The 27,921-nt window shown below is 45.1% G+C and overlaps 1 protein-coding gene across 10 annotated transcripts in view; it reads left to right on the top strand.

Annotated features, from left to right (window-relative positions):
* The window catches only part of RANBP10 (RAN binding protein 10), a 90,679-nt gene that overhangs the window by 43,130 nt on the left and 19,628 nt on the right, over positions 1 to 27,921 (top strand). For 9 of the 10 annotated variants that reach the window (XR_008825606.1, XM_056360268.1, XM_056360267.1 and 6 more), the window contains 7 exons: positions 149 to 316; positions 7,953 to 7,975; positions 14,973 to 15,157; positions 21,462 to 21,574; positions 24,249 to 24,357; positions 25,354 to 25,502; positions 26,636 to 26,831. Coding sequence is in view for 9 of the 10 variants with exons in the window: in XM_056360268.1 (XP_056216243.1) it covers positions 149 to 316; positions 7,953 to 7,975; positions 14,973 to 15,157; positions 21,462 to 21,574; positions 24,249 to 24,357; positions 25,354 to 25,502; positions 26,636 to 26,831 (943 nt within the window). In the remaining variant the exon portion in view is untranslated. Of the gene's footprint in view, positions 1 to 148; positions 317 to 7,952; positions 7,976 to 14,972; positions 15,158 to 21,461; positions 21,575 to 24,248; positions 24,358 to 25,353; positions 25,503 to 26,635; positions 26,832 to 27,921 lie in introns of those variants that run through there. The other variant, XM_056360274.1, reaches the window with a different exon arrangement.

The following is a 27,921-nucleotide window of genomic DNA, read 5'->3' as shown; positions in this document are numbered from 1 at the left end:
GTGAAAATTAATACTGCGATGAATCAGGAGTGGGAATCAAAATTTCAAATTTCCTACCAGAAAATTGTGACCTGAGAGCTGTAGTTACCATGTCTTTCTGCTTAATTGGCTTAGCGGCTGACCTGTTCTTTTGTCTTGTCTTTCGCAGGATGGGATAAACACTCTTATGGGTACCACGGTGACGATGGGCACTCCTTCTGTTCTTCGGGGACAGGACAGCCCTATGGCCCTACATTCACCACTGGAGATGTGATCGGCTGCTGTGTCAACCTTATCAACAATACCTGCTTCTACACAAAAAATGGCCACAGTTTAGGTAAGCAAAGCAGGGTGTTCTCAGGAGGGGGATGCTCCTGCCTTGTTATTGCTGCTGTTCAATACTTATTGCGTGTTGTAACTCTTGTCCCACATCTGTGGGTAAGATTTAAGAAATGGGAGAGAGAAAAAGAGCACTCAGCAGCTGTCAGGAGTTGTAAACTGGCTCCAAGACATAAATACTTCCAGTATGCAAAATGGTTTCTATGCTGCTTGATTTGTTTAGGCAGGTTAGGATTGCATCCCCAGCTGCTTCTCCTTTCCTCTGCTGCTGCCCAACCAGTGGGAGGTTGGATAAGATGGGTGATGGCTGGGCAACAGGGAAATAAAGAAGTGGGAATAGTAGTTAGTGTAATACTCAACTACTTACAAAGCCACTGTCTTCTCATTTTTAAAGGGACTTGTCCATCTGTAAGCCTTAACATGTTGGTCCAGGCTTTCCCAAAGACAGACATTAGTTCAGCATAAGCAGTCTTACTTGAGCACTGACCTATAATATGGTTCATTCCACAGCTGTTCAGCAGTTCCCCTAAAGTTGCAGACTTCAAAATTTTACCCAAAGGAATACCTCACAATTTTTTTCCAGTCCTACCTGATTTGTCTAAAATAGAAACTTGTGGCCATTTTCACCTGAAGTATCCTTCCTTTGGATGACATACTCTCCACCCCAGATAAATTCTTGTCATTTTTTTTTTTTTTTTTTTGTCACAGAAGTGATGCAGTAAATTTCTAAGTTCATCTCACTTTTTGTGCTGGAACTCATTTGGTTTGGCAGGGACGAGCACTCCTTTCCTTTGCTTCTCTTTGCTGTATCGATTCTAGTTTGTTGAATTCAAGATGAAGAATCTGGTAGAAAAATACCCCACTCAAAACACTTAACACAAAACAAAAAACTTAAGGTTTTAAAAAAAAACCCTAACTTTTAAAAAAAAGTTTTTCTGTGTTACTGGCTGGGCTGAAGGAGGGAGTGGGATTGGAGTGCAGTGTGCCTGGAGAATGCGTAATTTCTAGTGAGCTCTTGGGGAGAAAAGTACTAGACTCTCCAGTATTGAGAGACACGGACATACTGGAGAGAGTCCAACAAAGGGCTGCTGAGATGATGAAGGGATCGGAGCATCTGTCCTAGGAGGAAAGGCTGAGAGAGCTGGGGCTGTTCAGCCTGGGGAAGAGAAGGCTGAGAGGGGACCTCATCAATGCCTGCAAATATCTCAAGGGCCAGTGTCAGGAGGACGGGGCCAGGCTCTTTTCAGTGGCACCCAGCGACAGGACAAGGGGCAGCGGGCACAAACGGCAACACAAGAAGTTCCTTCTGAATATGAGGAAGAAGAACTTTACCTTGAGGGTGACGGAGCCCTGGCACAGGCTGCCCAGAGAGGCTGTGGGGTCTGCTTCTCTGGAGGCATTCAAACCTGCCTGGATGCAGCTCTGTGCAGCCCACTCTGGGAGAGCTGCTTCAGCAGGGGCTGGGCTGGGGGGGCTCCAGGGGTCCCTTCCAGCCCCGACCATGCTGTGATTCTGTGAAGGGGTCTCCAGCCCTGAATGGAAAAAAATAATCTTTGAGCATCCTTTGAGATTTTTTAGCGTTCTAATTTTATAAATGAAGTCTTGATCAGAAACCCAGTGAGGAGCTTCTCAGAGTTGAGTGTCTGATCTGGCTTCTTTTTTTGAAATAACTGTATCAGCCAGACCATGCGTAATGCTGGGGGTCTCCTAGTTAAGACCAGTCACTAGTGGAGACATGAGGAGTCATCTGTAGTGCATAGGTATTAGTTAATTGCCCAGTTTTCTAATAGCTGGATTATTCTAAATTTAACTCATCTGTGGACCTTGTCAGTCCAGAACTTGGAAGATAAGCAGAGGTGTGAAAGCAACAGCTGATGGTCTAGAGCAGTTGTTGCTTAGGAATGAGACAAGTTCATCATACAACAGTGACTAAGGTGCTGAAATAGTTAAAAAGGTTTCACAACTTCTCTCCATTTAGTTGCTGTCCTTGATTTTTAGTGTGTATTTACACAGAAGTAGTGTAGTGATTTCTGCTGTGCCTTTCTGGCTGTTTTCCTTTGTTTGCGCGGATGGTTTTTCAGCTTCACTATTTTTTTAGCCTGAGAGTGCTGTTACTTTTCATCACAACAAAAGCCTAATAGTCAGGAAGAGGCCAGGTCTTCTATTTAATCAATACAAATTTGTTCATTTGAAATTTAATTTCTTTTTAGAGACCAGGAGTCTGCAGAGTAGAAGGGGTGTTGGTTGAGAAGTTGTACTGTGCTCCATCCCTGGTTCCCAGGGCTGTGTTGTGCCCGGGTGTCCAGGCAGATGGAGCCAAACAAGGAGCTTCTGTAACGCATTCCACCGACTCGTTGCCTCGTGTCCTGCTCAGATTTGTTTTGTTGGGGACACACACATTCGGAGGTCTTTACAGAACTAAGTTACCTGATCTTCCTTTCTTGATTTTTAACACCCCTCTTCCGTCAAAGATGGGGGGGGGGGGTTGGGTGGAAGGCTTGGGTTTTCTAATCGGACATTGAATGATCCCTAGGGGAGCAGTCTACCCCAGCACTGAACAGTGCCAGTGGGAAGAAACAGGAAAGGAAGGGAATTAAATTACACCATGCTTAGAGAACAGCTTTGGATATAAGCATTGCTGTCTCCTGAGTATCCTCCTCTTGGGCTCTTCAAGATGTAGAGTACAAGACATGAGATGTATGAGAGAATTGCGGGTAAGAGACTCTCCTGAGTGTTCACAACTGGTTTATTTGTCTACCAGCTTCTCTTTGAGCTATAGTAGCATAATGGTTGTATTCAAAGAGGAGAGATGATGTGTTTAGAAGAGACAGTGATGGAAGTACTAGAGAGTAGCAGACCGTCATGATACTTGATGCTAACCTGAGAATAGAATCTCATTTCTGTGTTGTGCAAACCCAAGGTTTACCAGGAAGGGAATGAATGTGCTTTTTCTTCATCTTCCCTGACAAAGCCACAGAAGCTATGTATATCTCCTCTTAGGAAATGAGGTCATTGTGTAATCCTGCTGCAGATACCAAAAATATTCATGAGACTAATCGGCCCCTTTGTGCTGCCAGTTAGTTTGACAGCAGGGTTTCAGGGCCCTGCCTCTGGGCATTTTGAATTTGTCTTGCTTTTAATGGAATTATCGTAGCTTTGTCTTTCCCTAAAGAGACCTCTTCACCATTTTTCTCTTCACTATTTCAATCCTCTCCTTTTATCTGTTCATTAGACACTCCCTCTTTGTTGTCCTTGCAGTTTCTTCTGTTGCTTAATGTTGACTTCCATTGTCTCCGTACTTTTCCATTTAATCAGATCCATGAGGAGCACTGTATAAGAGCTGTTTTCTTGGCCATCACAAATTCTGCATGTTCTGGTTGGAGCTAAGTCTTGAACTTTGTTTGGAGACATCACATGAAGATGGTTTAACATCGAATATAGTTTTAATTCTCTGTTCTGGAAGATGCCTTGAATGTCTTCTGACTGCTGACAAAACGCCTTTGACAAGTTCTGAGCAGAGTCCTGACAGTAAAACCATGATGAGGTGTGGCTAGAAGTGTGGTGAGAGTGAATTAGGAGAGAGAGAGAGAGAAATGTGAGAAATGTTGGGGCTCCAGCCATTAAGCAGAGACTCTTGGATGCAGGACATGAGGGAATGACTGCTACAGGCCTCTGGGATTAAGTGGATGAGTTTGCTCAGGAACTAATGTAGGAGTGTTTCAGGTCTCGGGCTTTGACAGCAGACCGTGGTAAATGGAGCAGCAGGGCTATAAAAAGAGCATGCAACCGTCTGAAGTCTTGGCATAGAAAGCTTCCTGTAGTCTGAGTTTTAGTGCAGGCACTGGGAAAGACCAAGTTAACCTGTAAAGTAAAATTTCTGCAACCAGTTTAGAGACTAACAGGAACATTAGGGATAATGAAGAAATCTGCCTGTAACAGAGACACATAGATGTCCATGCTGGGTTTAATAGGTTTGTCCCTAAACCTTCAGAGTTTGCAGAGAGCAAAAGCATTGGGAAGTTAAAACAAGACTGAAGATGAACTGAATTTGAAATGAATGGAAAATATCAAACTTGGCTGTAGCCTTGTCTCTGTAAGAACAATGTTACCCAAGTGGCTTGATTGGAGAATATTTCCAAGAGCACGCAGCGAGCTGTGTACATTTTATAGTGCTTCTCCTCAGCAGCAAGTTGTAGAAGTGTTCAAGTATTTCATGGGCTGACATTTCCTAGTCTACTCTTTAGGATGCCCATCTTGTTCATTGTGTTGCTGTTTATTGCAATCCATCGGCACTGCTTATGTGTTCTCTTAATTACAGTCACCTGAACAGCTGTTGGAGGAGTACCCTGCCATATAGGAAATGGAGTGCTGTGGCTGATCACCCAAATGTGTAATGTCTTGGGCAAATTGAATTCTGAAATGTATTGTGAAGAAGATAGCCAGCTGTGAGGCAGACAGGATTGTTGCTGGGTGGAGAATAGAGTTGGGCTAGAAGGTCCATGAGCATGTTGTATGCATGGGAATGTGTATAAGTACATGTTAAGTCATGGAAAGGTGGAAGTCCTTTGATCAGATGGCAGGTAAAGGTGTTGATCACACTGTGCCCCAGCACTGAACCTCCATTGAATGTCTGTATATCACTGCCCTGATAATCGCGTTAACGTCGTGGACTTACAGGAGAGGCTTTTCACACATTTGCTCTTGCTTCCTGACCTCTTGAGCTGTCCGGTTCTTATGTCTTTACATTTATGAAGTTTCCTATTTTAAATAGGATCCAGGCTTTGGAGGTGCTGCAGAGAAAAAATACAGTTTCAAATTCATCTGCCTAGTTAGAGCTGTGATTCTTTCACTTTCTGCTGTTGACTTTGTTGGATGCAGATATGTAGCAGTGCAGGTTCAGGATGAACTCTCTAGGCAGACATACTTGTGCAACAGATCTAGTTCTGTACGCACAAAGGTAACAGGGATTAAAGCATACAATGCCTTAATTTAAAGGGAATCTAGTAAGTTTCTTTATAGAATCATAGAGTACTTGTCGTTGAGAGGGATTTCTGGAGGTCATGCATTCAACACCCTGCTGAAAACAGGACCAACTAGATCACATTACTCAAACTCATCAAATTTTTGCTGTCTCCAAGAATGGAGATCCCCCAGGGAGCTTTTGTTAGTTCCCTGGTTCAGTGTTTGACCACATTCATACTGATTTTTTTCCCAATAATATCTAATGAGAATTTCCCATGTTGTAAATTGTCTCTTTTGCCTCCTGTCTCCTGTAACTATGCATCTCTGAGAAAAGTTTATCTCTGTCCTTTCTGTACCCTCTCATAAGGTAGCTGTAGGCAGCAATAAGTGTCTTCCCTAATGTTTTTAAGACTGGACAACGTCTTTTCCCTTAGCCTCTCTTCATCTTGTTGGCCTCTGCTGGACTCACTCCAGTCTCGCTGTCTGTCTTGTATTGGGGAACCAAAGGTGGACATCACACTCCACATTCAAACTCACAAGTGTTGTGGAGGAGGGAGCAATCCCTTCCTTTAACCCACACTCTTACTAATGCAGCTCAGGACGTGGTTGACCAGCTTCACTGCAAGGATCCACTGTTGACTTCTGCTCTGCCGCCCAGCAGGACCCCCTGCATCCTTTTCAGCAGCTCTGCTTTCTCCCCAGTCAGGCCCAGCTTGTCCTGTTTTCTGGGAATATTACAGCCTGGTGGAAGGGCTCTTCAGTTGCTTTTGTTGAGCTTTGTGAGGTTTGTCTGAACCATTTCTCCAGTCTGTTGTGGTTCTTCTGAATAGCAGTGTGCCCTCCAGTGTATTGTCCCCTGTCCTGTTTGGTGACATCTGTAAGCCTGCTGAAAGTGCATGCTGTCCCATCATCCAGGTCATCAGTAAAAACATTAAACTGTATTGGCACTACCATCGATCCCTGAGGGGCCACACTTGGACTTTGAGCTGCTGATCACAGCCCTTCGATCCTGACAGTCCAGCCAATTTTCCACCCATCCAGTCTGCTCAAAAATCATACACTTGTCCATGTGCAGGGTACAGCTCCCAGCCGTACCGCTGCACAAGCTGGGCCACCTTTGGCTCTGAGTGATGCTGGGGGGCCAAGAAGGGCTCCACTGGATGGCAGACTCAAAGAGGTTGGCCTCTTTCTGGTGTAACATCCAGCTGAGCAAAACAAGTGCAAAGTGAAAAATGGGTTTGAGGGAGGAGCGATGTTTGGGAAAAGTGGCAGAGTGAGAGTAATGCTTACTGAATGTTTTTCTCAGCCAGGTATTCCAGCATCGCCTGTATACCCAGTTTTTGGTTGGGTTGTGGAGAGGGTACTCAACAGACAAGGTCCAAACTGCCATGATGTTAATTAAACCATATTGCCTATGTATTTATTTATTTATTAAAATATTCAGAATTTTTTTCTCCGAGAATTTGATTTTGGAGCTGTCCTGGTTTGAATAGTAACTATTTGTTTCCTACCTTGACTCCTAAAATTGGTTGAAGTCAACATTCCAGGCTGATCTGGTGACATTACGTTGCAGGTATTGGTTAAAATAGTCCTAACATTAAGAACGGAGAAGTCTGTGCTCTTGCTTCTGTGCCAGCTGTAGTGTGTTTTCAAGTGCCGGGCAGGAGGGACTGCTGCGTGGCTGAGAGGTGGGATGTGTGCGAGAACCGGGCATACTGGTGTGGGTACCAGCTGTCTGCTGGCTGGAGACACAAAGCATTGCTGGGATCACGCGTGGGGCAGGACTGCAGCTCCCAGACTGACTCCTGCGATGCTGTTACTTAGCACATGAATTCAGCCCGGCCTGCTGAGGTGAGCAGGGCACGGAGCAGTTTCCACCTGTGAGGATGGCCCCAATCCTGTGGGTCAGAGCTGCTGTCGCTGGCCCATCCGTCTCACTGTGCTGCTGCCCGGCTGCTGGATCCCCCCGTGGGAGATGCTGCGGGAGAGGGAGGAGAGGTACCTCCGCTGCACGGCAGCTCCCTCCGAGCCAGGCGCAGAGCTGTGCCCAGGGGTGGCCTGCCTGAGCTGAGCATTGTCTCTGGCCACAGCTCTGTTGACCATCCTCAGCCGTGGCTGGCTCTGCTTAAATACCACTTTTCCCCCATCTCTTATATTTGGAGCTGTAGCAATGCATTTGAGGATGAAGCTGTTCTTTGCACAGTGTGCTCCTGCCTGCAGCTTGGTCTTGTTGCAAGGCTGTTCCCCAGCTGTAATGCAAAGCGTTGAATGTTCGTTCATTCCCGTCTCTCTGGATGGTAAGAAGAGCTAGTTACAGCCTAAACTGAAGTAATGTTACAGTAGAACTCTGTTTCTAAAGCTTTCTTGAAAACTAACTCCATCATAGTAACAGAGGGAGAAGCAAAGAAAAGAGGAGCTGCTTTTTAGAAAATCAAATTTCTGGAAGAGATGTCAAAACATTTACGATTTTCCCTGAACCTTTCTCCGGATGCAAAACCTTACAGGGGAGGGGACTAGGGAGGGAAGTTACTTCTAAATATGACAGATGGTGAAATACAGGGTCAGAGCTGGGTTTTATTGAAATGCAGTAACATTTTGTAGCATGTTGAAGATATAGCCAAGCAGGGGAAAAATCCTTTGTCTTTTTAATTCTAATATTTTTCCCCCCACAGGTATAGCCTTTACAGACCTCCCTGTAAGTACACATATTTTCAGTATTTTAACTAAGGATATAAGCAGAAGGGAGGGGGAAGTGTGGGGGTGTGATTTTCCCTCCCCCCGCCCCCCCCCCCCCCAGTTTGATGCCCTGTTAAAAAAATGGTAATGCACGTTACTGATTGATGTGGATGCTCCTTTTTTGGAAACTTCATAATCCTGTGGCTGGGTTTGTGGTCTGCTCACGTGCCTCATCTCATTCCTCACCACCTCTAAGAGTATGTTGCTCCTTCTCCTAGAATTAAAGCAAGAATTCAAACTTCGTTACAGGTCAATGTCTTCGGAAATGCATCTTCAACTGTGGGGAGTATATATGCAAAGTCATTGGGTAGCCTCTCATGTCCCATCATCAGAAAGCCCCAAAATATATGATGGTGTTATTCTCAGCTTCTTCCTCTCTCCTCCAAGTTTTGCAGCCATGGTGGGAGTTGTTCCCTTACTACAGCGTGGTTAAGGAAGGGTATTTCTGAGAATGAAGGTCAGGCTTAGCTGGCTGTAGTGTGTGTGCTCATTGCACAGGTTTCTGAAAAGTCTCCACCCATGATGACTAAACAGCTCATGGAATTGCAGGAGAAATGTATTTGGCATCCATGTGTAGCTGATAGTTACTCCTCTGATTCACCAGCCCCAATACTGAGTTAGTCTTGAATGCAGGGACACCAGCTGAGTTACACCAGACAGTAACGTCTAGTTGGATCTTATGAAAGCATGACTTCCACGCTGGATCATGAGTTGCTCTTTTTCAGAGCCAAGTGTTCTTGGACAAGGAGGAGGTGTTTAGGAAAAGAAGGTAAAGCCACGTCAGGCATACACCAGTACATCCATTGCATCCATTTCTCTCATATATAGAACTTCTTGTCCCTGAGGCTTCACTCCTGTCTTTGTACTTAATTTCCTCCAAGGAATTTCCTCTGAGAAATTTCTTGGTTTCCATAACTTGTTTAGGTCTCCAAAGTGATTGATTTTCTGGCTGACTTCCAAGAGAGCTCGTGTGCAAGCTAGCTTGCTTTTCTTTGCTTTGCACCTCCTGCCAAAACATTTATTTTGTTCCTCTAATTTTTGTGTTGTGAGAAATAATGACTAGCACTCCCTGCTCATCTTCCCAATGGAATTTATGGCTTTACAGATCTCTCCTGCATCCCAGCCAGTGTCTGTGCTGAAGGACATTAGAGTTATTTAATTTGCCTTTTCACATCTGCTATCAATACAGGGTTGGGGTTTTTTTTTTGATTCCTAGACTCTCTGAACTTGCTAACACTGCGGTATATTCTAAACTAGAAGCCCTCTTTCTGTGGGTTGTTTCACAGAAAGAATATTTTATCTGTCCATGAGTATTAACCTTTCAGAGTGAGATCTTGTGGCAACTTTGCATCCATACCAAGAAGCCGCTGCTGTGATATACCCCTTAGTTTTAGGTGCTCTTTTGTTTTTCCCCTCTGGATACAGATTGCATTAGAAGTCAACAGTTTTACCATATTCCTTCTAATTTTTTCACCACTTGGTCTTCTCCTTTGGCTAGACTGCTTCTCTTTCTGAGATGAGAGCAGTCTTCATGTTGGGATAGATAATTACTGTTTAGGCTCACCAATCAAAAATAGCTATCTGAAACACATACCGTTGTTTTGTCGTTTACAGCTAAAGCGTTGCCATAGAGCTTGGCAGCACACATTTGGCAGGCTGAAGTTACCTGTCCTGCTTAGATTAACTCGCATCCTTTTGATCCAGGAGTGCACAGTGCGTTGATGTATACATTTAATGTGCACTTGTAGGCTGTTCACCCCAGTGTTGAGTCTCTGTCACAAATAGGGGATGAACAGTTGGGGAAGCAGAGGGGCTGTTGCAGCAATGGGGTCTTGCAGTGCTGCTGAGCTTGAATTCATAGCATCATAGAATCATTTAGGTTGGAAAAGATCTTTAAGGTCAAGTCCAGATATTAACCCAGGACTGCCAAGTCTACCACTAAACTATGTCCCTAAGCACCGCATCTACATGTTTTTTAAACACTTCCAGGGTTGGTGATTCCACCACCTCCCTGGGCAGCCTGTTCCAATGCTTGAAATGCTTCAAAACCCTCCTGAGCCCAGGGCATCTCCCCATCCTGTTGTTTCTTGATCTCACCAGATCATCTATACAGGATCTCATGCTTGTTTTTCTGTGTGTTCTGTGCAGAGGAGACGTTTTACTGTTAAACTGGAAGAAGTCTTAGTTAAGTGGGTTTTGGGATCAGCTGTTGTGGTGGGGTCTCCAATGGTTAAATGGCATCTCTGTGCCTTTTACCAGCCAGTTTGCTGAGCTATTTTCCGTGGAAGTCTCCTTCTGGCTTTTACAGCAGCAGCTAATCCATAACACTTTTTCTGGCCCAGGAAGGAGAACAGTGGATGCCCTATAGGCTTCCTGCTATTGAGAACTATCCTCCATGAGATAATTTCTCTTTGAAAAGAGGGCAGGAGAAGCTTCATTGGGTCATTTCACCACCTAGCTGTGGATGCAAGGAAGGGCAGAAGAATTCTACCTCTGTGTAGATTTTGGACATTCCTATCATAGAATCATGTCGTAGAACGGTTTGGATTGGAAGGGATCTTAAAGACATCTACTTCCAACCCCCTGCCAGCTTTCTTGCAGGTCCCTTTAGGTACTGGAAGGTGCTCTAGGGCCTCCCTGGAGCCTTTTCCAGGCTGAAGAACCCCAGCTCTCTCAGCCTGTCCTCACAGCAGAGCTGCTCCAGCCCTCGGACCATCTGTGTGGCCTCCTCTGGACCTGCTCCATCAGGTCCACGTCCTTATGTTGGGGCCCAGAGGTGGATGCAGCACTGCAGGGGGGTCTCACCAGAGCAGAGCAGAGGTGAATCCCCTCCGTCACCCTGCTTGCCACGCTGCTGGAGCTGCAGCCCAGGATACTGGTGGCTTTCTGGGCTGTGAGCGCACATTGCTGGGCCATGTTGAGTTTCTCATCAGCCAACACCCCCAACCTGTTCTCTGCCCAGACTGTATTTGAGCCTGGGATTGCCTCAACCCATGTGCAGGACCTTGCACCTGGCCTTGTTCCTGAGGTGAGCTTCCTCTCCATGTGCTAACCGGCTCAGCTGCCGTGTTGGCAGCTTCATCCTAAGGGTGCCTGCACCCAGCTTCCATCATTCTCATCCTCCTTTTTCAATATTCTTCTCTTGAATTGCTGCCTTCTTCCCTCACTCTTGCAGACACCTGTGTATTCTTTCTCCTTTTCTGGCCCTTTTTGCTCCCTCGGTCCATGGCTTCTTGGTTTTTCTTCTAGCCGGTTGGGGTTACTTCTCTTCCCTGAAGAAGGGGGTGCCAAACCCAAGACAGACTTTTGATTTAAATATAATGACTATTGTCAGATATTGTAAAAGTCTGGAGGTCGTAGGAAATTTGAAGCTGACGAAACTTGCAACTGATATTTTTAATATACCGTTATGATGCAGGCTCAAACACAGTATCCATTCATTATAAGGTAAAGGAGAGAAAACATCTATCATGTGAGAGATACAGAATGCACTCCGTGTTCTTCACCTGCTAAAGCTGCAGCCTGAAAGTGTTAACTGCAGACGGGAGTGGAAGCAGCAGCCTTACCCGAGTGACCCTTGAGGTTCTCTGGTTTGAGCAGCTTGACATGGTTTTTGGCTCTGGCTCTGTCCCACACCTCCTTGCTGAAACACCTCGGGAGGGGCTGTAGGGTGGAAGCTTTTTCTGGCGTTACAGCCTGTGTGATTTTGAAGCTAACTGGTAGAGCACGTCAGTGAGAAGTTCGGCCAGTAAGCCCCATTACTTTTACACCCTTCAAGCTTAAGTAACATTTAGGGTTGGCATGTCAGTGAGATTACACAAGGAATTAATTTCACCCTTGAAACATTACCAGTCTAGAAATTGTTTCCTTGCAGCACTTAGTGCAAAATTTCCCTTTCAGAGGCAAATGATGAGGACAATATTTTGCAGTATTTGCAATATTAGGAAGTTGAAATGGATACTTCCAGTTTAAAACCACATTTTGTTGGGATTGATCCCGTGCAGTGAAGCATATTTGCTTCAGCTTGTTTCATTTCCCTCTAAAGAGTGTTTGTATTTGTATGAAAATGTAGTGAGGGGAAAAAATTGGATTTTGGCTGAGCACGGGCTGAAGTTAATACAGAAGTAACTGCTTGCAAAAGTGAATATCCCACAGAGGGAGTTTTCCACTTTTTAAGTCAATGCTTAGACCAAACTCTCTTTATGTACACAAGCCCGTATCAGGCTTATCCTGCCTGGCGGTTTGCTGAAACAATAAGGAATGTAAAAAAGCAGAATGTGGAAGAGCCCCGGGTGGAATTACAGAGGTGCAAAGGGTCAAGTGAGTTAAAAAATAAGTCAAGATTAACTAGGGGGTTGTGAGCAGCTGGCCACCAGCATCAGAGGCAAGAGGTCCCCAATGTCATGGGCAAGGTGTGCCATAAGAATTTGGCAGGGAAAGCACCTGCCCTGGTCAGTGGGCTCTGGGGTGATGTCTCCCTGCATCTGGCAGGGTGGTGGAGATACATGTAGTTCCCAACAGCTGCTGAGCAATGAAGACACATCCCACATGTGAAAAATGGAATTTTAACTCTGAGATCATTTGAGAGAAATTGGGGGTAGGCAGCTTCCCTTCAAAGACAAACATACCCAAGAGTGGCTGAAAAATACAGGATTTTTTTATTTGTAACTTCCAAGTATTTTGGGTGTCTGATTACTGGCTTTGGAAGTCCTTGGGTTCATAATGCTAAAAAGTTAAGTTAATAAAAAATTCTTAAGTGTGGGCTGTGGAAAAGATCTGATCTCTCAGATTCCTTGTCAGCTAGATTTGAAAGAAGGGAGAGACTGACTTTATATTTGGCATTTTCCTCTGGTGGCTTTTCCTGTATCATGCTGTATTTTCCTTGCACACCTCTCTAACCCAGTGAGTTCCTTGGTGTGAGAATAGGACAGGAGGTGGTGTGCTGAGTCCGCAGCAATACAGTCATCCTGAATTCTGATCTCAGTTTCCAGCCTGTATTTATAGATTCTTTTTTTTTCTTTGTTTTTTGAGATTTGATAATTTCAAAGGTGGAGCAGGTTGGTCTGGACCATATCAGCTGAGCTTTGGAAATCTCTAGGATAGAGATGCTGCACTCTCTGGGAACCTGTTCCAGTCCTTAACTATCCTCACAAAGAAGAATTTATTCCTTATGTCCTGTCAGAATTTCCCTGGCTGCAGCTTGCACCTTTCTCTGAACACCCTTGAGAAGAATCTGTCTCCATCTTTTTTTCTCACCTCCCTTTTGGGAGTGGAAGACACAGTTAAATTTTCCCTTTTGCCTTCTCTTCTCCAAGCTCACCCTCTCCTTCTATGCCATGCACTCCAGCCCTACTGACCATCTTAGCAGAGCTCTGCTGGACCCCATCTGTGAAAGTTTTTCTTGTCCTGAGGATCTGGAGGAGGGGAGCCAAGTACAGAACTGCAGATGTAGCTGTGCCAGTGAAAGCAGAGAGAAGTAATCACTTCCCACAACATGCTGGCTCTATTTTTGCCAATGTAATTAGGATTCTGCTGAGTTCTGCCTCGTAACAATCTTAATACCTTTAGTAAAAAGTAAAATTCACAACTGCAGTAGGTCTCAAGGGGAGACATTGCCAACATTTCAGGTCTCTGCAATAGTGAAGAATTAGTTGAATAATTTTTCCAGATAATTTTAAGGAAAGCCCATGCCTCTTGCTATAGAGGAGAGAATCATCCTAGCTTTCTTTAGGATGACTGTCTAACCACCTGTAGTAGTTCTGTCTGATTTGACCTAGAGAGAGAGATCTGCACCACCACTGATCTAACCTCTGACATGGGTTCAGCTGTGAGCAAGACACCACAACCAGGCACCTTCCAGATTTCAATTTCACTGTGTGCATCTGTGTGCCTTGCCTAGCGCCTGGTTTCTGGCTGTGTCAGCCTCCAGTGTGTTAAAGCAAAGTGAAAAAAACCAATGCCAAACAGTTTGTGAGTGGCATGAAGAGGTTTCTTCCTAAACCCTGCAAGCTACCAGCAGGTGCTCTGAAGCAGAGAATTAATGAAGTTTGTGTTGCAAACAGAAAAGTAACTTGTTCTCCAGAAAAGTAACATGTCAGCGAATGGAACACTCTCTTTGAAAACGTGATCCAGAATGATGAGAACCACGCACCCCTGCACCTTTTCTGATGGCATTTCTTTTTCTTCCCCCATTTCAGTAGGCTCAGGGATTCAGTTCGTATCCATAAGCTTATTCTTAAAACAGCCTGAATTCAGATAACTTCTAAGCTAGACTTTGACCACCTGTTTTCAATTAGATCTTTGGAAGCTGAATTATTGGCTGAATTTTAGAGGTATTTTCACAGTGGTCACCTTTTTCTTTTCCCCATGTTCTGGTGGCGAGTCGAGTCAAAGCTTCCATTTGGATCCATATGCTTGTTCTTAAAATTAAATTTGTCTATCAGTAGTGGAATTTCTTGTGTGGATGGCTTGCTGTCTTGAGATCGTCAAAGACCTAACCTCAGAGCTCCACTACCATCCTACAGAGATGTAAAATATTCAGGTGGTATCTTCCAAGGAGTAAGAGAATTCAATTGAAACAGGGGAGGACGCATAGATCTATTGATTGAGATGATGCCCCTTTCATTTTTTTTATTATTGTTATCTGCTGGGTCTTGAACTTTAGTAGAACTGCAGAAAACGAAGCCAGAAGGTGAAGGCTCCACAGACAGCAGTCACGGCATTGACCATAGGCTGCTGGGGGATCGAACCCATTGTTCTGGTTTTATGCAATAACTTTTAATAACTGCACAGTAAGTCATGGGGTTCCTTGAGATGTACCTAAAGGGCTGTTGCCCCTTCCTATTCCATGCCATTTTTCAATTTAAAGAGCAGCTCTTTTGTCTTACCAAACTATGTAACTGGAACCAGAAAGAGAAAGCTGGGTTTAATACAGGTTTCTTTTTCTTCCTTCCCAGTCAAATCTCTACCCTACAGTGGGTCTCCAGACTCCAGGAGAGATAGTCGATGCCAACTTTGGGCAGCAGCCATTTGTGTTCGACATTGAGGACTACATGAGGGAGTGGCGAGCGAAGATTCAGAGCACCATTAAGCGGTTTCCTATAGGAGACAGACTAGGCGAGTGGCAAGCCATGCTGCAGAAGTAAGTCACTGTTCCGGTGTTCAGCTTCTTCCATGTTCTGTTAGGCTTTAAATACTTTTTTTTATGCTAATTTATGCTTTCTTATGGCAAAAATTGCCAGTTCAGTGCATTTTGCTCAAATTGTTATACCCTCTGCTTTGTTGTTTAATAGTCTTTCCTGTGTAGATTGCTGCTGTTTCAAATGTAAAAGATATGGGAGAAGTTTTCAGCCAAAGACTGCATGAAAGCTTGTAGGAATGGAAGAACATACACTTTGAGGTGATGCATTGGAGGAAGGGGAGTGGAGAGGACACCATAAAAACTAACATAGGAGAAAAGCCAGTATGTAAGTCAGCTGAGTTCAGAAATGAAAAAGCAAGAAACAGCCTAAACCAAAGGCTTCCAAACCCAACCAACTGAAAACACAATTATGGCACTTTATAAATTTCTGAATGTTGAATGCATTTCCCGTTGCAAAAAAGTATTGAGTAGAGCATGATGAGAACAATTGAAAAGAGTTGTCAGAGGTCAGGTGTATCTTCTGCCTGAAGAAAGACAGAGCTGATTAAGGCTCCACAGCTTGGAAGCAGGTAACTGAGGGAGGTGGACTGTAGTTGCCTGTCAGTCATTTACACCACTCCAATGAAATTACTATAAGGTGATTATTTACTGTTTCTCAAAACACAAGAATTAGAGAAAAAGCACCGTCTGGTTGAAAAACAAAATACTATTTATTTTTTTTTCCCCCCACAAAATACATAAAACTGAGGGACTTGCTGCTGCAAGAAGTTGTGGTGGCTTAAGTGGATTTTAAAAGATACACATTTAAATATTCACAGTAATTCCTGGAGGCCAATTCCATAGTTATATTTTGAACCCTCAGGTCTATGGCTGTTGCTTCTATCTCTGATTGCTCCTCTCTCTCTGATTATAGATAGCTCTGTGTTTCACCTTTTTATTATATTCTTTCCCTAAACACCTGATACTGGTCAATCTCCCCCAGGAGATATAGATGCAGGAATGATCGCATCCATGTGATCATTCTTCTTGTCTGCTGGTTTGTATTTAGTTATTTACAGATAATTCAGGACAACGGGCCAAACTGTGAAAAGCAGGTAGAAGAAGCTATTGAAAATAGTCTCTTTCTTCAAGAAAATAAGGAGCAGGAGGCCTGCCAGAAAGTTTGTAGGGTCTGTAGAGGACTGCAGTATAAAAAGAGACCTTGGAGAAAATAAGACCGTATCCAATTTAATTCTTTACCTCTGTGTCCAGAAATCAGATAGGTTGTCATGTTGGGCCGTTTCTTTGTGAGGGGCTTGGCAGAGGCTGTGTCTGGGACTGAAATATCTCTCAAAAAAGCACTGGAAGAAATAGGTGAGGGGAAGCGGAGAAAGTCTCTGGGATCAGATATTACCCAAAATCCTAGCAGGACTCAAGGAGAAAACAGGTAAGCTTGTGGCTGTGGAGCAGTTTCTTTCCAAACTGCCTTGGGTGAAGAGGAGAGGATGGTGTGTATGGTGCCATGATTCAAGAAAGGTTTCATTAGAAGGGCAGTGATGGGCAGAGAGGGCCTCAACATCTGGTTTTGACAAATCTGTAGAAGCACTGCTGAAGGGTAGATGCGTTGCACACATGGAGAAATAGGACGTGGGTTTTGCAAAGAGGAGCCAGCAGACACGTGGATGTGGTTCTTGGGCTGCTGTCTCTGTCTTGGAAGTCCATAAGGCTTTTGAGAAATTTCCTTGCTGCTAACTAAGGGGGGACTATGCAGCCAGAGGCTGAGGGCACATCTGATGTGGATTATGAGTTACAAGACAGACAAGAGAGGGAATGAGTGGGTAAGGGGTTTCCACCTTGGGAGGAGGAGACTTGAACACGTGCTTGTAGTATCTGTGGTGTTGAGGGTGTTCAGAAATGGCTGGGAAGAAGGGGCCCTCCAGGAAGGACTGAGATCTTCGGATTATGGTGAATCATTGCACAGAAATATCAGGTCATTTTTTTGGTAGTAAGCCAAAAAAAAAAAGAAAACACCAAGCTTGGATTTGTTAGGAGAAAAACAGGACAAAAATAATTCTGTCACTGTGTGAATATGTGGTGCATCCTTAATGTGAATACCATGTGATGTTTTGGTTCTTTCTCTCCAAAAGTATGTAGTAGAAGTGAGAAAAGCCTGAATAAAAAAAAGGCAGAATGTGCAAAGGTATGGGGTAGGAATAAGGCAGGGAGCAAATATATAGACGTACAGTGCTGAAGGATGTGATCGTGAGGGGTGAAACAAGCATGAAAAAAATACCTTGAATAGACTTGAGAAGGTGATGAAGGAACAATTGCACTGCAAGAATTACAGGGTATCAAGTGACCTTCTGTGACAAGGTGACCAGCTTAGTGGATGAGGGAGATGCTGTGGATGTTGTCTACCTAGACTTTAGTAAAGCTTTTGACACTGTTTCTCACAGCATTCTCCTGGAGAAACTGGCTGCTCTGAGGCCACATCTCGAGTACTGGGTTCAGGTTTGGGCCCCTCATTTCAAGTGGGACGTAGAGGAGCTGGAGCACGTCCAGAGCTGGGGAAGGGGCTGGGGCACAAGTCCTACCAGGAGTGGCGGAGGGAGCTGGGGGGGTTCAGCCTGGAGAGCAGGGGGCTCAGGGGGATCCTTCTCACTCCCTCCAGCTGCCTGCCAGGGGCTGTAGGCAGGGGGGTCGGTCTCTGCTCCCAGGTAACAAGTGACGGGACAAGAGGGAACGGCCTCAGGCTGCGCCAGGGGAGGGTTAGGTTGGGTATCGGGAAACGTTTCTTCCCTGGGAGGGAAGAGGTGTTGAAGCACTGGCACAGGCTGCCCAGGGAGGCGGTGGGGCCACCAGCCCTGCGGGTGTTTAAAAAACGCCTGGACAGGGTGCCTGGGGCTGTGGGCTAGTGGTGGCCTTGGCAGCACTGGGTTAGCGGGTGGACTCTATGGTCTTGAGGGTCTTTTCCAACCTGAATGATCCTGTGGTTCTACGATTCTAAGTGAAGTTAACCGGATGGCACATTTAGAAGAAATAAAGGAGGGCACTTTTTCACACTCTCTGCCATAAGATACCATGAAAATGGCATGGATTAAAAAAAGCGACTGGAGACATTATCAGGGCTATGATGTAGAGAGATACCTCTAGGACAGGATGTATCTGGCTCATCAGTGGAAGCTGGGAGGGCGATGGAGGAAGGTATCATTTCATATGTGCCTTGTTCCTTTATTTTGTTCTAGGCATTTGCTTTTGCCAGTTGGGAGGTACGAGTACTGGGCTAACTGGATGTTTGGTCTGACCCAGCACAGGATGAGATGTAACAACTGGCATTGACTTTCACATTAATTTTCATTCTGATGTACTGGATTGTTGACTTTATGGGGTCATTTCACCCCCTGCAACACCTTTTGTCAGGCTGTGGAAAGACGGGATTCGCTTTTGGGAAGCTTGCCTAGCAGCCAAAGAGAATGAAGAGGTACACTGATACGTAAATGGAAATCCTTAGCTCATAGTGCTCAAAAGGCAACTTGCTCAGAAAAATGCCCTGCATCTTTGAGTATAAAAGCACCTGCGTTGGGTGAGAGCATTGGTCTGTCAGGCTTAGTTTTATGAATATGTTAATAGCACAGGTTCCTGCAGCGCTAGTGCTCTTTCCTTTCCCTGGTAAAACTGACCATTTTTTGCCACCCTATTACTTAACCTGAATATTTAGCCATGTTGGACCTTTCCTTTTATCACATGGTGACACAGTTTCTTTGAGAGGTTTCGCTGACAGATTGTAAAGTATCTTTGGACAACCAAGTGGACTGCAAAAACATCTGTTTTCTGCCTGCTTCCAGAGCCCCTCCAAAAATGTCACCAGAGTGCCATGGCTTCCCTTTACACAAGCTGTTGATTCTTCTGCAGTAGGACCGGTTTATCCCTGTGTTTCTTCCTTGTGTTCTCCAGAATTGCTTCTGATGTGCATGGTGGAGGGGTCAGAGTCGCTGCTCTGGAGTTCCTCGTTACTTCTTTGGACTTCTTTTTAAGAATCAGCATCATGTTTCCCATCTTCCCCCTCTCCAAAGGCAAGTTTAAGGCAGGGCTTGTACCTCACATCAGTAGTCCAGCTGTTTCGGCTTGGAGCTCCAAGCTTTTGGGCCAATGTTTTCTTGTCCTGTGGCTTTGTTGGGATTCATAGCATCTTATTTAATCTCTAACCGTGCAGCTAAGCAATTTCCTTCCCTTCAGAGACTCTCCTCCCTGACAGATCCTGAGAGGCACGATCTTGGAGAGGCCGTCACTGGGGAAGGTTTGCTGTAGGGAGTGCCTCCCTGGAGAGCAGAGGAGGAACTAGCCTGGCAGAGTATTTCATCTGTGTTACGTGCCTGGATATGTTGTCACCAGAGAGGCTGCTCTGACAGGGTTTTCAAGTGCCTGAAACCTTGAAAGGGACTCACATGGATCACTCCTCTTCTTTGTGTGTTGTTACAGTCTTACAGGAGCTCTAGTCTTTTTAGCTTTTCCATGAGGAATCTGAGTAGAAGTCATCTGAGACTTGAGATCAGCTGGTGTGATTGATTATGAGAGAAGGAACGATGTAGATCCCCATTTCTGGTAAAGTGGGAGGACTTGGCATTGTTTGTTTGAGAAGCTAAGTGATGCCATGCAGAAGGAGGACAACTTCATGCAACTTGTACAGAGAAGCGTGCAGTCAAGTTCTGTTTTGAAGAAAAGCCTCAGGCAGTACAAACCTCTATCACCACCATGACTGCTCTAGGTGAGAGAAACACCCTTAGATGCAGCACAGAGGTAGCTGCACCTGTGATTTGAGCACTTCTGCTGCCCTCAACAAGTTTCAACCATGGCTCCCAAGTGGTAAAAGCATTGGAGAACCTGGGATTCTGAAAGGTTTTTGTCTGCATGAAGATAGGTCACAGTGGAGTGCGATAAACTTCTCCCAGAACTTCAGGAGAGATACCTCTGGCTGCAGACATGCTGCTGAATGTATGAGTGTGTGCAGCACTGCTGTAGTAAGTAGCTGAGACGCAGAACTGATAAGTCATTGCTGAAAATTGGCCTGGCATAGTGACCAGCATGTAACACTGCTGCGTACCCACGCAGGGATGCTTCCATGGTGCCACAGGCAGAAGTGCCCTAGGAAGGAGCTCGGGTTTTGTGCAGCTTTGTAAAGCATTTAAATCTTTGCAGCCTCTGACTCCGGCTACTGAATTACACTGAAGCAAGAGTTGGCTTTTCTCCTCCGTTCCTGCCAGCCTGGATCGCTGTGTTCAGCGTTTCAGCCTGATTGAGCCGGGATGACCTGGCTGCTGTGCTTGGCGGGGAGGGGATGTGCTTCTTCACGCCTGTCTGTACCATGCCAGGGCAAAGGGCACACCTTGTACCCTTTGTGGTACGTAAGCACTTGTTTCTGAAACAAGTTTTAAAAATTACACACCTGCTTACAACATTGTGCCTGAAGATTATTGCTGACTCATAAAATACTTTTCTCGTACTGAAAGTAGCCAAGTTGAATGTGTGTTTTTAGCTGTGACTTGACTGGATTAATACAGCTTCATCATGAGAAGCCTATTTTGAGATTCTTCACTAGAAGCTTTGAAATCCTCTGCTGGCTTTTTAGGTTTTGTTAAAATCCAGTGAGCGTTAACATTTACCCACCATCCTGGGAAGGCACAAGTCCTTCCGAAATGGTGTGTTCAGAAAGATGGTTTTGTGTTCATTTTCTGACAATGACACTACCTACCCCCTCCCCCATTTTTTGAAAATACAACTTTAAAATGTGTATTTGAAAAATCAATGCTAAGTCTACTCCGTAGATCAGCAGATAAAACTATCTATGAATGTGTAGAATTAATAAGGACATTCAACTACCAAAAATGTAATTATTGGCAAAGTAAATGTTGGAAGAAATTCAGGACCAGAACCTTTTCTTTGAGGTCTGCTTGAAAGCTGTGAGCCTCTCTGATGTTCAGATTTTATACCTGTGTAGGGTGTCACTGGCAGTAACAGTTCTGAGCCCTTACAAGTGACCTTTACACAGCAGTCATTAAATAAATAAATACCATGTATGCATTGGGACTCAATGTTTTATTTTTTTTTCCCTGTAAGGTGAGTTTAGAGTTTCCCTTCTGTTTGTTGAGGACCAGGTGCCTGTGTTGTAAATTGTCTGGACCCACAAGTAGGACCCTGGTTATGTCCTAAGCAAGCTGAGTTGGGTCACTGGAGCTGCAACTTCTGTTGTGTTGATTTTTTTTTCTCCAGTGTGATCACCCTGTTTTGCAAGTGTCTTTTCATCTGTTTGTATTTTCTTATTTTCTAGTATGGTTTCATCGTATTTGGTTCATCATGGGTACTGTTCAACAGCAACTGCCTTTGCCAGAGTCACAGACACCACAATCCAGGAAGAACAGACCTCAATAAAGAATAGACAAAGTAAGTCTCTTGGGTAGTTGTTCCCAAAGTGTGGCATGCAGGCCATGTGTTACCTTCAGGTAACAGAGGAATGAAGTGCTGTGGAAGTCAAAAAGTTACTCCGTGGCTCACAAAGCTGTCCACAGCACACTGCTGACTTGGTGTTGCTGCCTGGGGTCAGTGGAGCTAAGGGACCGCTGCTGGGAGACCTTTTCCATCAGTGCTGTGTCCCCTCTACCCTCTGCTGTCTTTGCCTGTCTGCTCTGACAAATGACCTGCATGCCTGGCAGTGTTGAATATACTAATTTTTCTGACAACTTTGTTAATTTCCTCAGTCGCGTTGAAAATTAATAGCTGAATCCTGGAAGAGATGGGGTGACTCCGCTTTGAGTCCAGCAGTTTTCACGTATCAGGCTAAACGTAATATCTAGGGCAGGAGGTGCTTTCTTGGAGGTAGTACCGAATTGGTAGAGAATAGAATGGTTACCTTGGACTTTGCCTGAACTGAGGTCACAGTGCACCAGGGATCCATTTGGATTTGGGTTCTTCTACACGTTCTGTGCAGCAGGGGTAGTTTCATTAGCATGGTCCACAGGGACCCAGACACATCAATCTGTTTTGACTACAGCTCCCAGAGTTACAAGTCTTTCAGTCCCTTTGCACATGTTGTCTTCCAGTAGATTTTTTTTGCACATTGAGGCTTTTGCACATTCACAGCCAACACATGTAGCTCACACTAGGAGAAGAATTTGTATTTTATGTCTGTTTTGGTTACGGCTCTTTCCACCAAAGTGGCTCATGTGTCAGTTTGTAAGGCTGTACGTGCTTTTGGTTCCAGCAGAACGAGGCTTGCAGCTTTCTCCTGCTGTACTTTTGTGGGTTTTTAGCTTTCCTATTCACAGCCTGCAGAGTCACAGAACATTGGTGTGTTTTCTGCATTCTCCTGGCTGTTGAATACATGCTACATCCCACTTTGTACATTTCCCTTCCCTTTGTCAACTGTTTCTCATGTGACTGTTACATATCAGGAGCATCGTGCCCCTTTGTAGCTCGCTCTTCATACATTACATGCGCTTAGCCAGCATTCAGGTTCATTTGGGGACTCTGCTTAGTACCCAAAATAACTTGTAGTTGCTGCCTGTTAGTGCTGATGGGCTTTGTGCTTTCCAGGTCATGCATAATGCAACCCTGACCCCAGCCAGCGTTCTTGTTGCTGTGGGTTTAATTGGTGTAAAGCCTTACAGGAGGCACGCGAGACAGTGCAGCCCCGTGTGTTTGAGGACAGGTGACGAGGCAGATGGAGGGAAGGAATATGGAGCTCTGAAGTTGGGGCTTAAATAAAAGGTGTCAGGAAAATACAGACGGGAAAACAAAAAGAGGGGAAAATCTAAAATGCAGTGACATCTGTGAGAGTTGCCAAACAAGGCAAAGAAGAGAGCTGTCAAAAGCAGAGAGACATGAAAACGGACGTGCAAGTCAGTAGAAGAAACAGAGCAAAATGAAGGAGGCTGTGCAACACGTTGGTGTGAGAGCCACGTCTTTGGTTTTAGCTTTCAGCTATGATAACAAGCAAATAGACACTGAGAAGTGGCAGCCAAGACAAGTCACTGCAGATTGTTACTGGGGATTGCTAATGAAGATTACCAGGCTGGGCTTTCAACTGCTTATGACTCGCAAAAGTCACAGCTTGTTGTTATTAGAGCCCCTGCTTGCTTGCAAAGCATTTCACAGGCGATTCAGAACCTTCTTTCTGTTGTTTGTAAGAAGTCCTGGAAAAACAGAGAAGGAAGTGCAATGCATTTTTAGTTTTAAGGACATTTAGTTGTTAGTTTTAAGTACACTTAGAAAAGTAAAATGTGGCCCTCTGTAGATCAGCAGCTTTTCTGTTCAGGGATGGGATCTCAAGTCTTGCACTTGTTGTCTTCGGACCCACTGAAGGAACATATGTGGGACATGAACATCCAGGGTGCTGTATGGCTTCTGCCTTGTATCTTTGCACCTCATAGAAGAGTACAACTCGTTGAGCTGTTTCTGGCTTAGTCACAGCTGATTCTTGGAGCTAGCTTATGGGTGCCACGTCATTGCTGCTGGCCAAGCTCAGGTTACTTCTCTTCTTGGGGAATACAGTGAGGTGGGACTTGCAGGAACCCACTTTTGTTGGTATAGTTACTTCTGCTTAGAAGTAGGGATACTGGGGAGACAGTACCGACCCTTTACAGGTCACAGACCCTTTATAAATACTCTGCTTATCTAATGCTCAGCCATACATACGCTTCTAAGCATGAACCAGCCAGAGGATATAACATGAGACTGACCTACGGGCTTCCCCTCTGAATTTGGCATTTCCCCAGCAGTGTCCTTGCTTCCATCCAGATACCTTGTCCTGCTTTCTTTTTCATTGCTGCATAGCTTTGTGACTAAAGGACTAAAGTCCCAGAGCACCCCACCCCAGCACACCTAGTTCATCCTTCAGATCCTTCTCCTGTTGGTGTTTCTGAGCTACTGACAGATTGTCCCTCATTTTCACAGGCTTTTTTTCCTCACCCTACTCCATAATAAACAAAATGTGGTCCCCAGTTCTCCCTAGCCCTTGTGCAAGGTGGTAGTGGGGAGCTGTGTGGCCTATGTGAGACCACTCTTCTGGCTGTTCTTGTTAGCTGATCCTGTGTATCAATAGGTTTCCTTCTGCTTTCAGGAATACAGAAGCTAGTATTAGCAGGCAGAGTGGGAGAGGCTATAGAAGCCACCCAGCAGCTCTATCCTGGCCTTCTAGATCATAACCCCAACCTGCTCTTCATGTTAAAGTAAGTATGAACAGCTTTATACTCCCTAATGCTGAGATGCATAGATGAAGGAGAGAAGAAAGAGGCTGTCCAGCCGTCCAGTCTGGCTGCACACCTTGTTCTGAATTCAAACTGGTTTGAGATCCCTTTGGAGGCAGGTGGGAAAGGCTGTACGTTCAGCCCTTTGCACGGTGCATGTGGCAATGTAAATGTAGCCCATTTGTTGCTGCTCAGACCCAGTATGGCTTTGCCCCATGAGGTCAGGCAGAGGTGGGTGAAATTTTAGCTCTGCTGACTGCCAGGAGGTCCTTCACAGACGGCCTGTACTTGTCTGGTGGAGCTGTTGCAACACTGGAGCCTGTGGAGTCACTGTGAAGGTTCCTAGAAAGGCAGATGTATGAAGAAAGCTATCTGGGACAGAGACTAAAGGAGAAAGGTGCTCGTGTGTCCCAGTTCTCCCAACCATGCAGAGTGGGTCTCCCCAGCCTCCTGAAACATATAAGGACAATTCCCAGTAAAGCTAAATGAGAAGTCCTCACTGTTGCTGTGGATATTGCGGTTTTTTTACCCTTCCTCCTCTATTTTCCGTTGACCACGCGTATTTCTGGGTTGACGGAGTAGTGAGGGAACTATATTTGGCAGATTTAGTATCTTCTCCCTGAAAAAAAAAACAAACCACAATTGATTTTTGGCGTACTTGCAGAGGTGGTAGAGATGAAAGCATGCTGTAAAGGAACAGTTTCTTCTTAGCACAATGGAAATAAACTTGCTTTTTGGGAATGTCTCAACATTCATTAGCATCAAAGGTGCGATTTCTGAACTCCTTCCTCCCCTAGCATTATCAGAGCAGTTGCAATACAAAGGTACCAGGAGTCTGAAATGTCTTTTTGAAAGCCAAAAAATGTAGCTCCTATGCAGTTTCTAGGACTTGTCCACTCAGTAACTAAGGAAACCTCCAATGCAGAGCATCCTGGCTGTCATGCACCCTTTTCTCCTCCTTCCCTCCTATGAAATCAGGTGTCGCCAGTTTGTGGAGATGGTGAATGGGACAGACAGTGAAGTACGTTGTTTCAGTGCCCGCAGCCCCAGATCCCAGGACAGTTACCCCGGGTCCCCCAGCTTAAGTCCTAGACATGGATCAAGCAACTCACACGTTCATAGTACCGGTAAGTGTTTTCTGTGTCTCCTAATGAGAAGAGCAAATGTCAAAAGTGGACATGGTTGTGTATTACATGACCTGCTACTTTCTGTGCAGTATTCTGTGAAATGCTCCTTTCCTTTATGATACCCAGCCGAGAAGACATACTGTTTATCATGGGTGTCTATACAGCTACAGAGCTGGTTTTGCATTAGTTATTTCCCACAGACAGTCTGCAGAGCAGGTTTTTTTCAGAATAAAGAAGCTTTTGAAGGTGGCCTTCTAGAGCAGCCACTAGTGACTCGGTGCTTCACTGACCGAGCTGTAAGAGGTCTGGAGCACAAAGCCTCTCTCCTGTACCTTGGGGTCTGCAAAAGGATTGCTTTCCAGTAAGAACCAAGCAGAAGATGCACTGTTCTGGCCAACTGAGTGAAAGGTTAGTGGGATGCTGTGCTTGAGAGCCTCTCCCTCCCCATGGTTTTTACCTTGCAAGCTCTAAACACCTGAGAAGGGAACAGTTCTGTACCTGCAAAACCCATCTCTAGAGCATCAACTCCTTGCAGTTCTGGAAACTAAACTTTAGGATTTGAAGTAGAAAGAACAAGATAAACCAGGACACCCAAGGTATCTTCCCTAGGTAATTATTGGCTATGGCTTTGAAGATGGGGTGGGCCAGGGAGTATGACCTGCAGAGCCCCTGAACACAGTCTAAGCCTGTTTCACTTGAGCCTTGAGCTGCTCACAGCCATCTGAGTGTATTTTGTTTCGGTGTTCCCGCTGCTGCATGTGACAAACTGTGGGCAGGCAAACATTAAAGGGAAAGACAGACAGCTACTTGCATGCCTCCAAGCTGTCACTCCTCTTCCCAAGCCAGTATCTTTGTTTTCCTGTATTGTGTTGTGAGAAACCCTGGGTATGCTTCTCTGACTAGATAGTCAGAATGATCCCATCAGTCCATAAAATCTCTTGGTAATACCTGTTTTCAACCAGATGTCTACAGCTGCAACCTGCAACACAGGGCAGCATTCATAGGTCTACATTTGTCTCCATACAAATTTTGCTTTCTTCCTTTGGGGCTTGCTCTCTCGCTAAATTGTTGACTTCACAATAAAGTGATATTGTCAGTCTGGTCTCATTTTTCCTTTTCTTCTTGACTTTCAGGAGCAGATAGTCCAACCTGTAGCAACGGAGTCATGTCCACAAAAAGCAAACAGAGTCACAGTAAATACCCAACACTGAGTTCATCATCTTCCTCTTCCTCCTCCTCCTCCCCCTCATCTGTGAACTACTCTGAGTCCAATTCTACAGATTCTACCAAATCTCAGCAGCACAGTAGTACGAGTAACCAAGAAACCAGGTATTTTTTTTACGTTGTAGATGCCTGAGGAGGGAGAGATGAGGAGAGAGGGTTCAGTTTGCTTTCTGAGAAGCCAGAAGGGCTTCTGTCCTGCCCTTTTGAACAACAGAGTAACTGCATTATCTACAAGGTCACTACTAGTCCCAGCAGGCGCAAGCCTGTTCCAGTTCCCCTGCTTGCTCAGGCTTGGAGGCTTATCTCATAAGGAATATTGTGATGCTCTCGTTTCAAACACCAAGCTGAGCCCAGCATGGCTTGGTTTGCATAGAAGCTCTCCCATTGAGCCTGGTTTTGTTACTTCTGCCTCGGCCCGTCGATTCCTGCTGCTAAGCAGCTTGCCTGCACTTCAGCGGGTAGGCAGCAGCCTAAGTCACCACTGGGTTGCTGCATTGCCCTCGTGAGTAATTTTCTTGGGCTACCTCTACCTGGTGCCCAGTTCCTTCCAGATGAGCCTCTGAATCAGCAGTAATTTTTTTCATGCTTGTGACAGCAGGTCAGACTTTTAGAAAGCCTCCCTTCTCCAAGAATCCATAGGAGGTCCAGGAGAGTGGTATAGTTACTGCTGCATTTACTGGAGTGTGGAGCAAATGGGGCCGTGGTAAGAACTGAGCTTCCTTCGGGCTCACTTTCCAGGTTGGTGTTGCAGGGCTGTCTGAGGCCCTGCTGGAACAGAGGATGTCCTGGTGATTAGTAGAATCTCTTGCTAATTGCAGCTGGCACTCATCCTCTGAGTACTGTGCTGAGCACAGTTTGCAGGACAGTTTGTAATCTCTGTCATGACCTCTTGAAAGTTGTACAGCGTGTAACGGAGTGAGAAACACTTGTTCAGACTCAATTTACCAGAATCATTTGGTAATGCCAGATTTATGATGCTTTTTGTAAATGTAGAGCCCAAGTCCCAGCAAGATTTTGTCATCGTTTCAGGTAATTGGCAGTCTCATTCAGACTGCTGTCTTAAACATCTAAGTCTAACGCCCTTGTGTTCTGTATTGCACTTTTTGCAAGGGTTGATGGCTTGTCATAGCCAAGGTTTCCCTCCTGTGTAGTGTGTTAGTATGTTATCTGTTGTCTGGCTGCTGTTTGCTGTCCC

Source organism: Falco biarmicus, chromosome 15, assembly GCF_023638135.1.
Source record: "Falco biarmicus isolate bFalBia1 chromosome 15, bFalBia1.pri, whole genome shotgun sequence".
In the NCBI taxonomy this organism is placed as follows: domain Eukaryota; kingdom Metazoa; phylum Chordata; class Aves; order Falconiformes; family Falconidae; genus Falco; species Falco biarmicus.
This window is presented reverse-complemented; position numbering and strand designations above follow the sequence as displayed.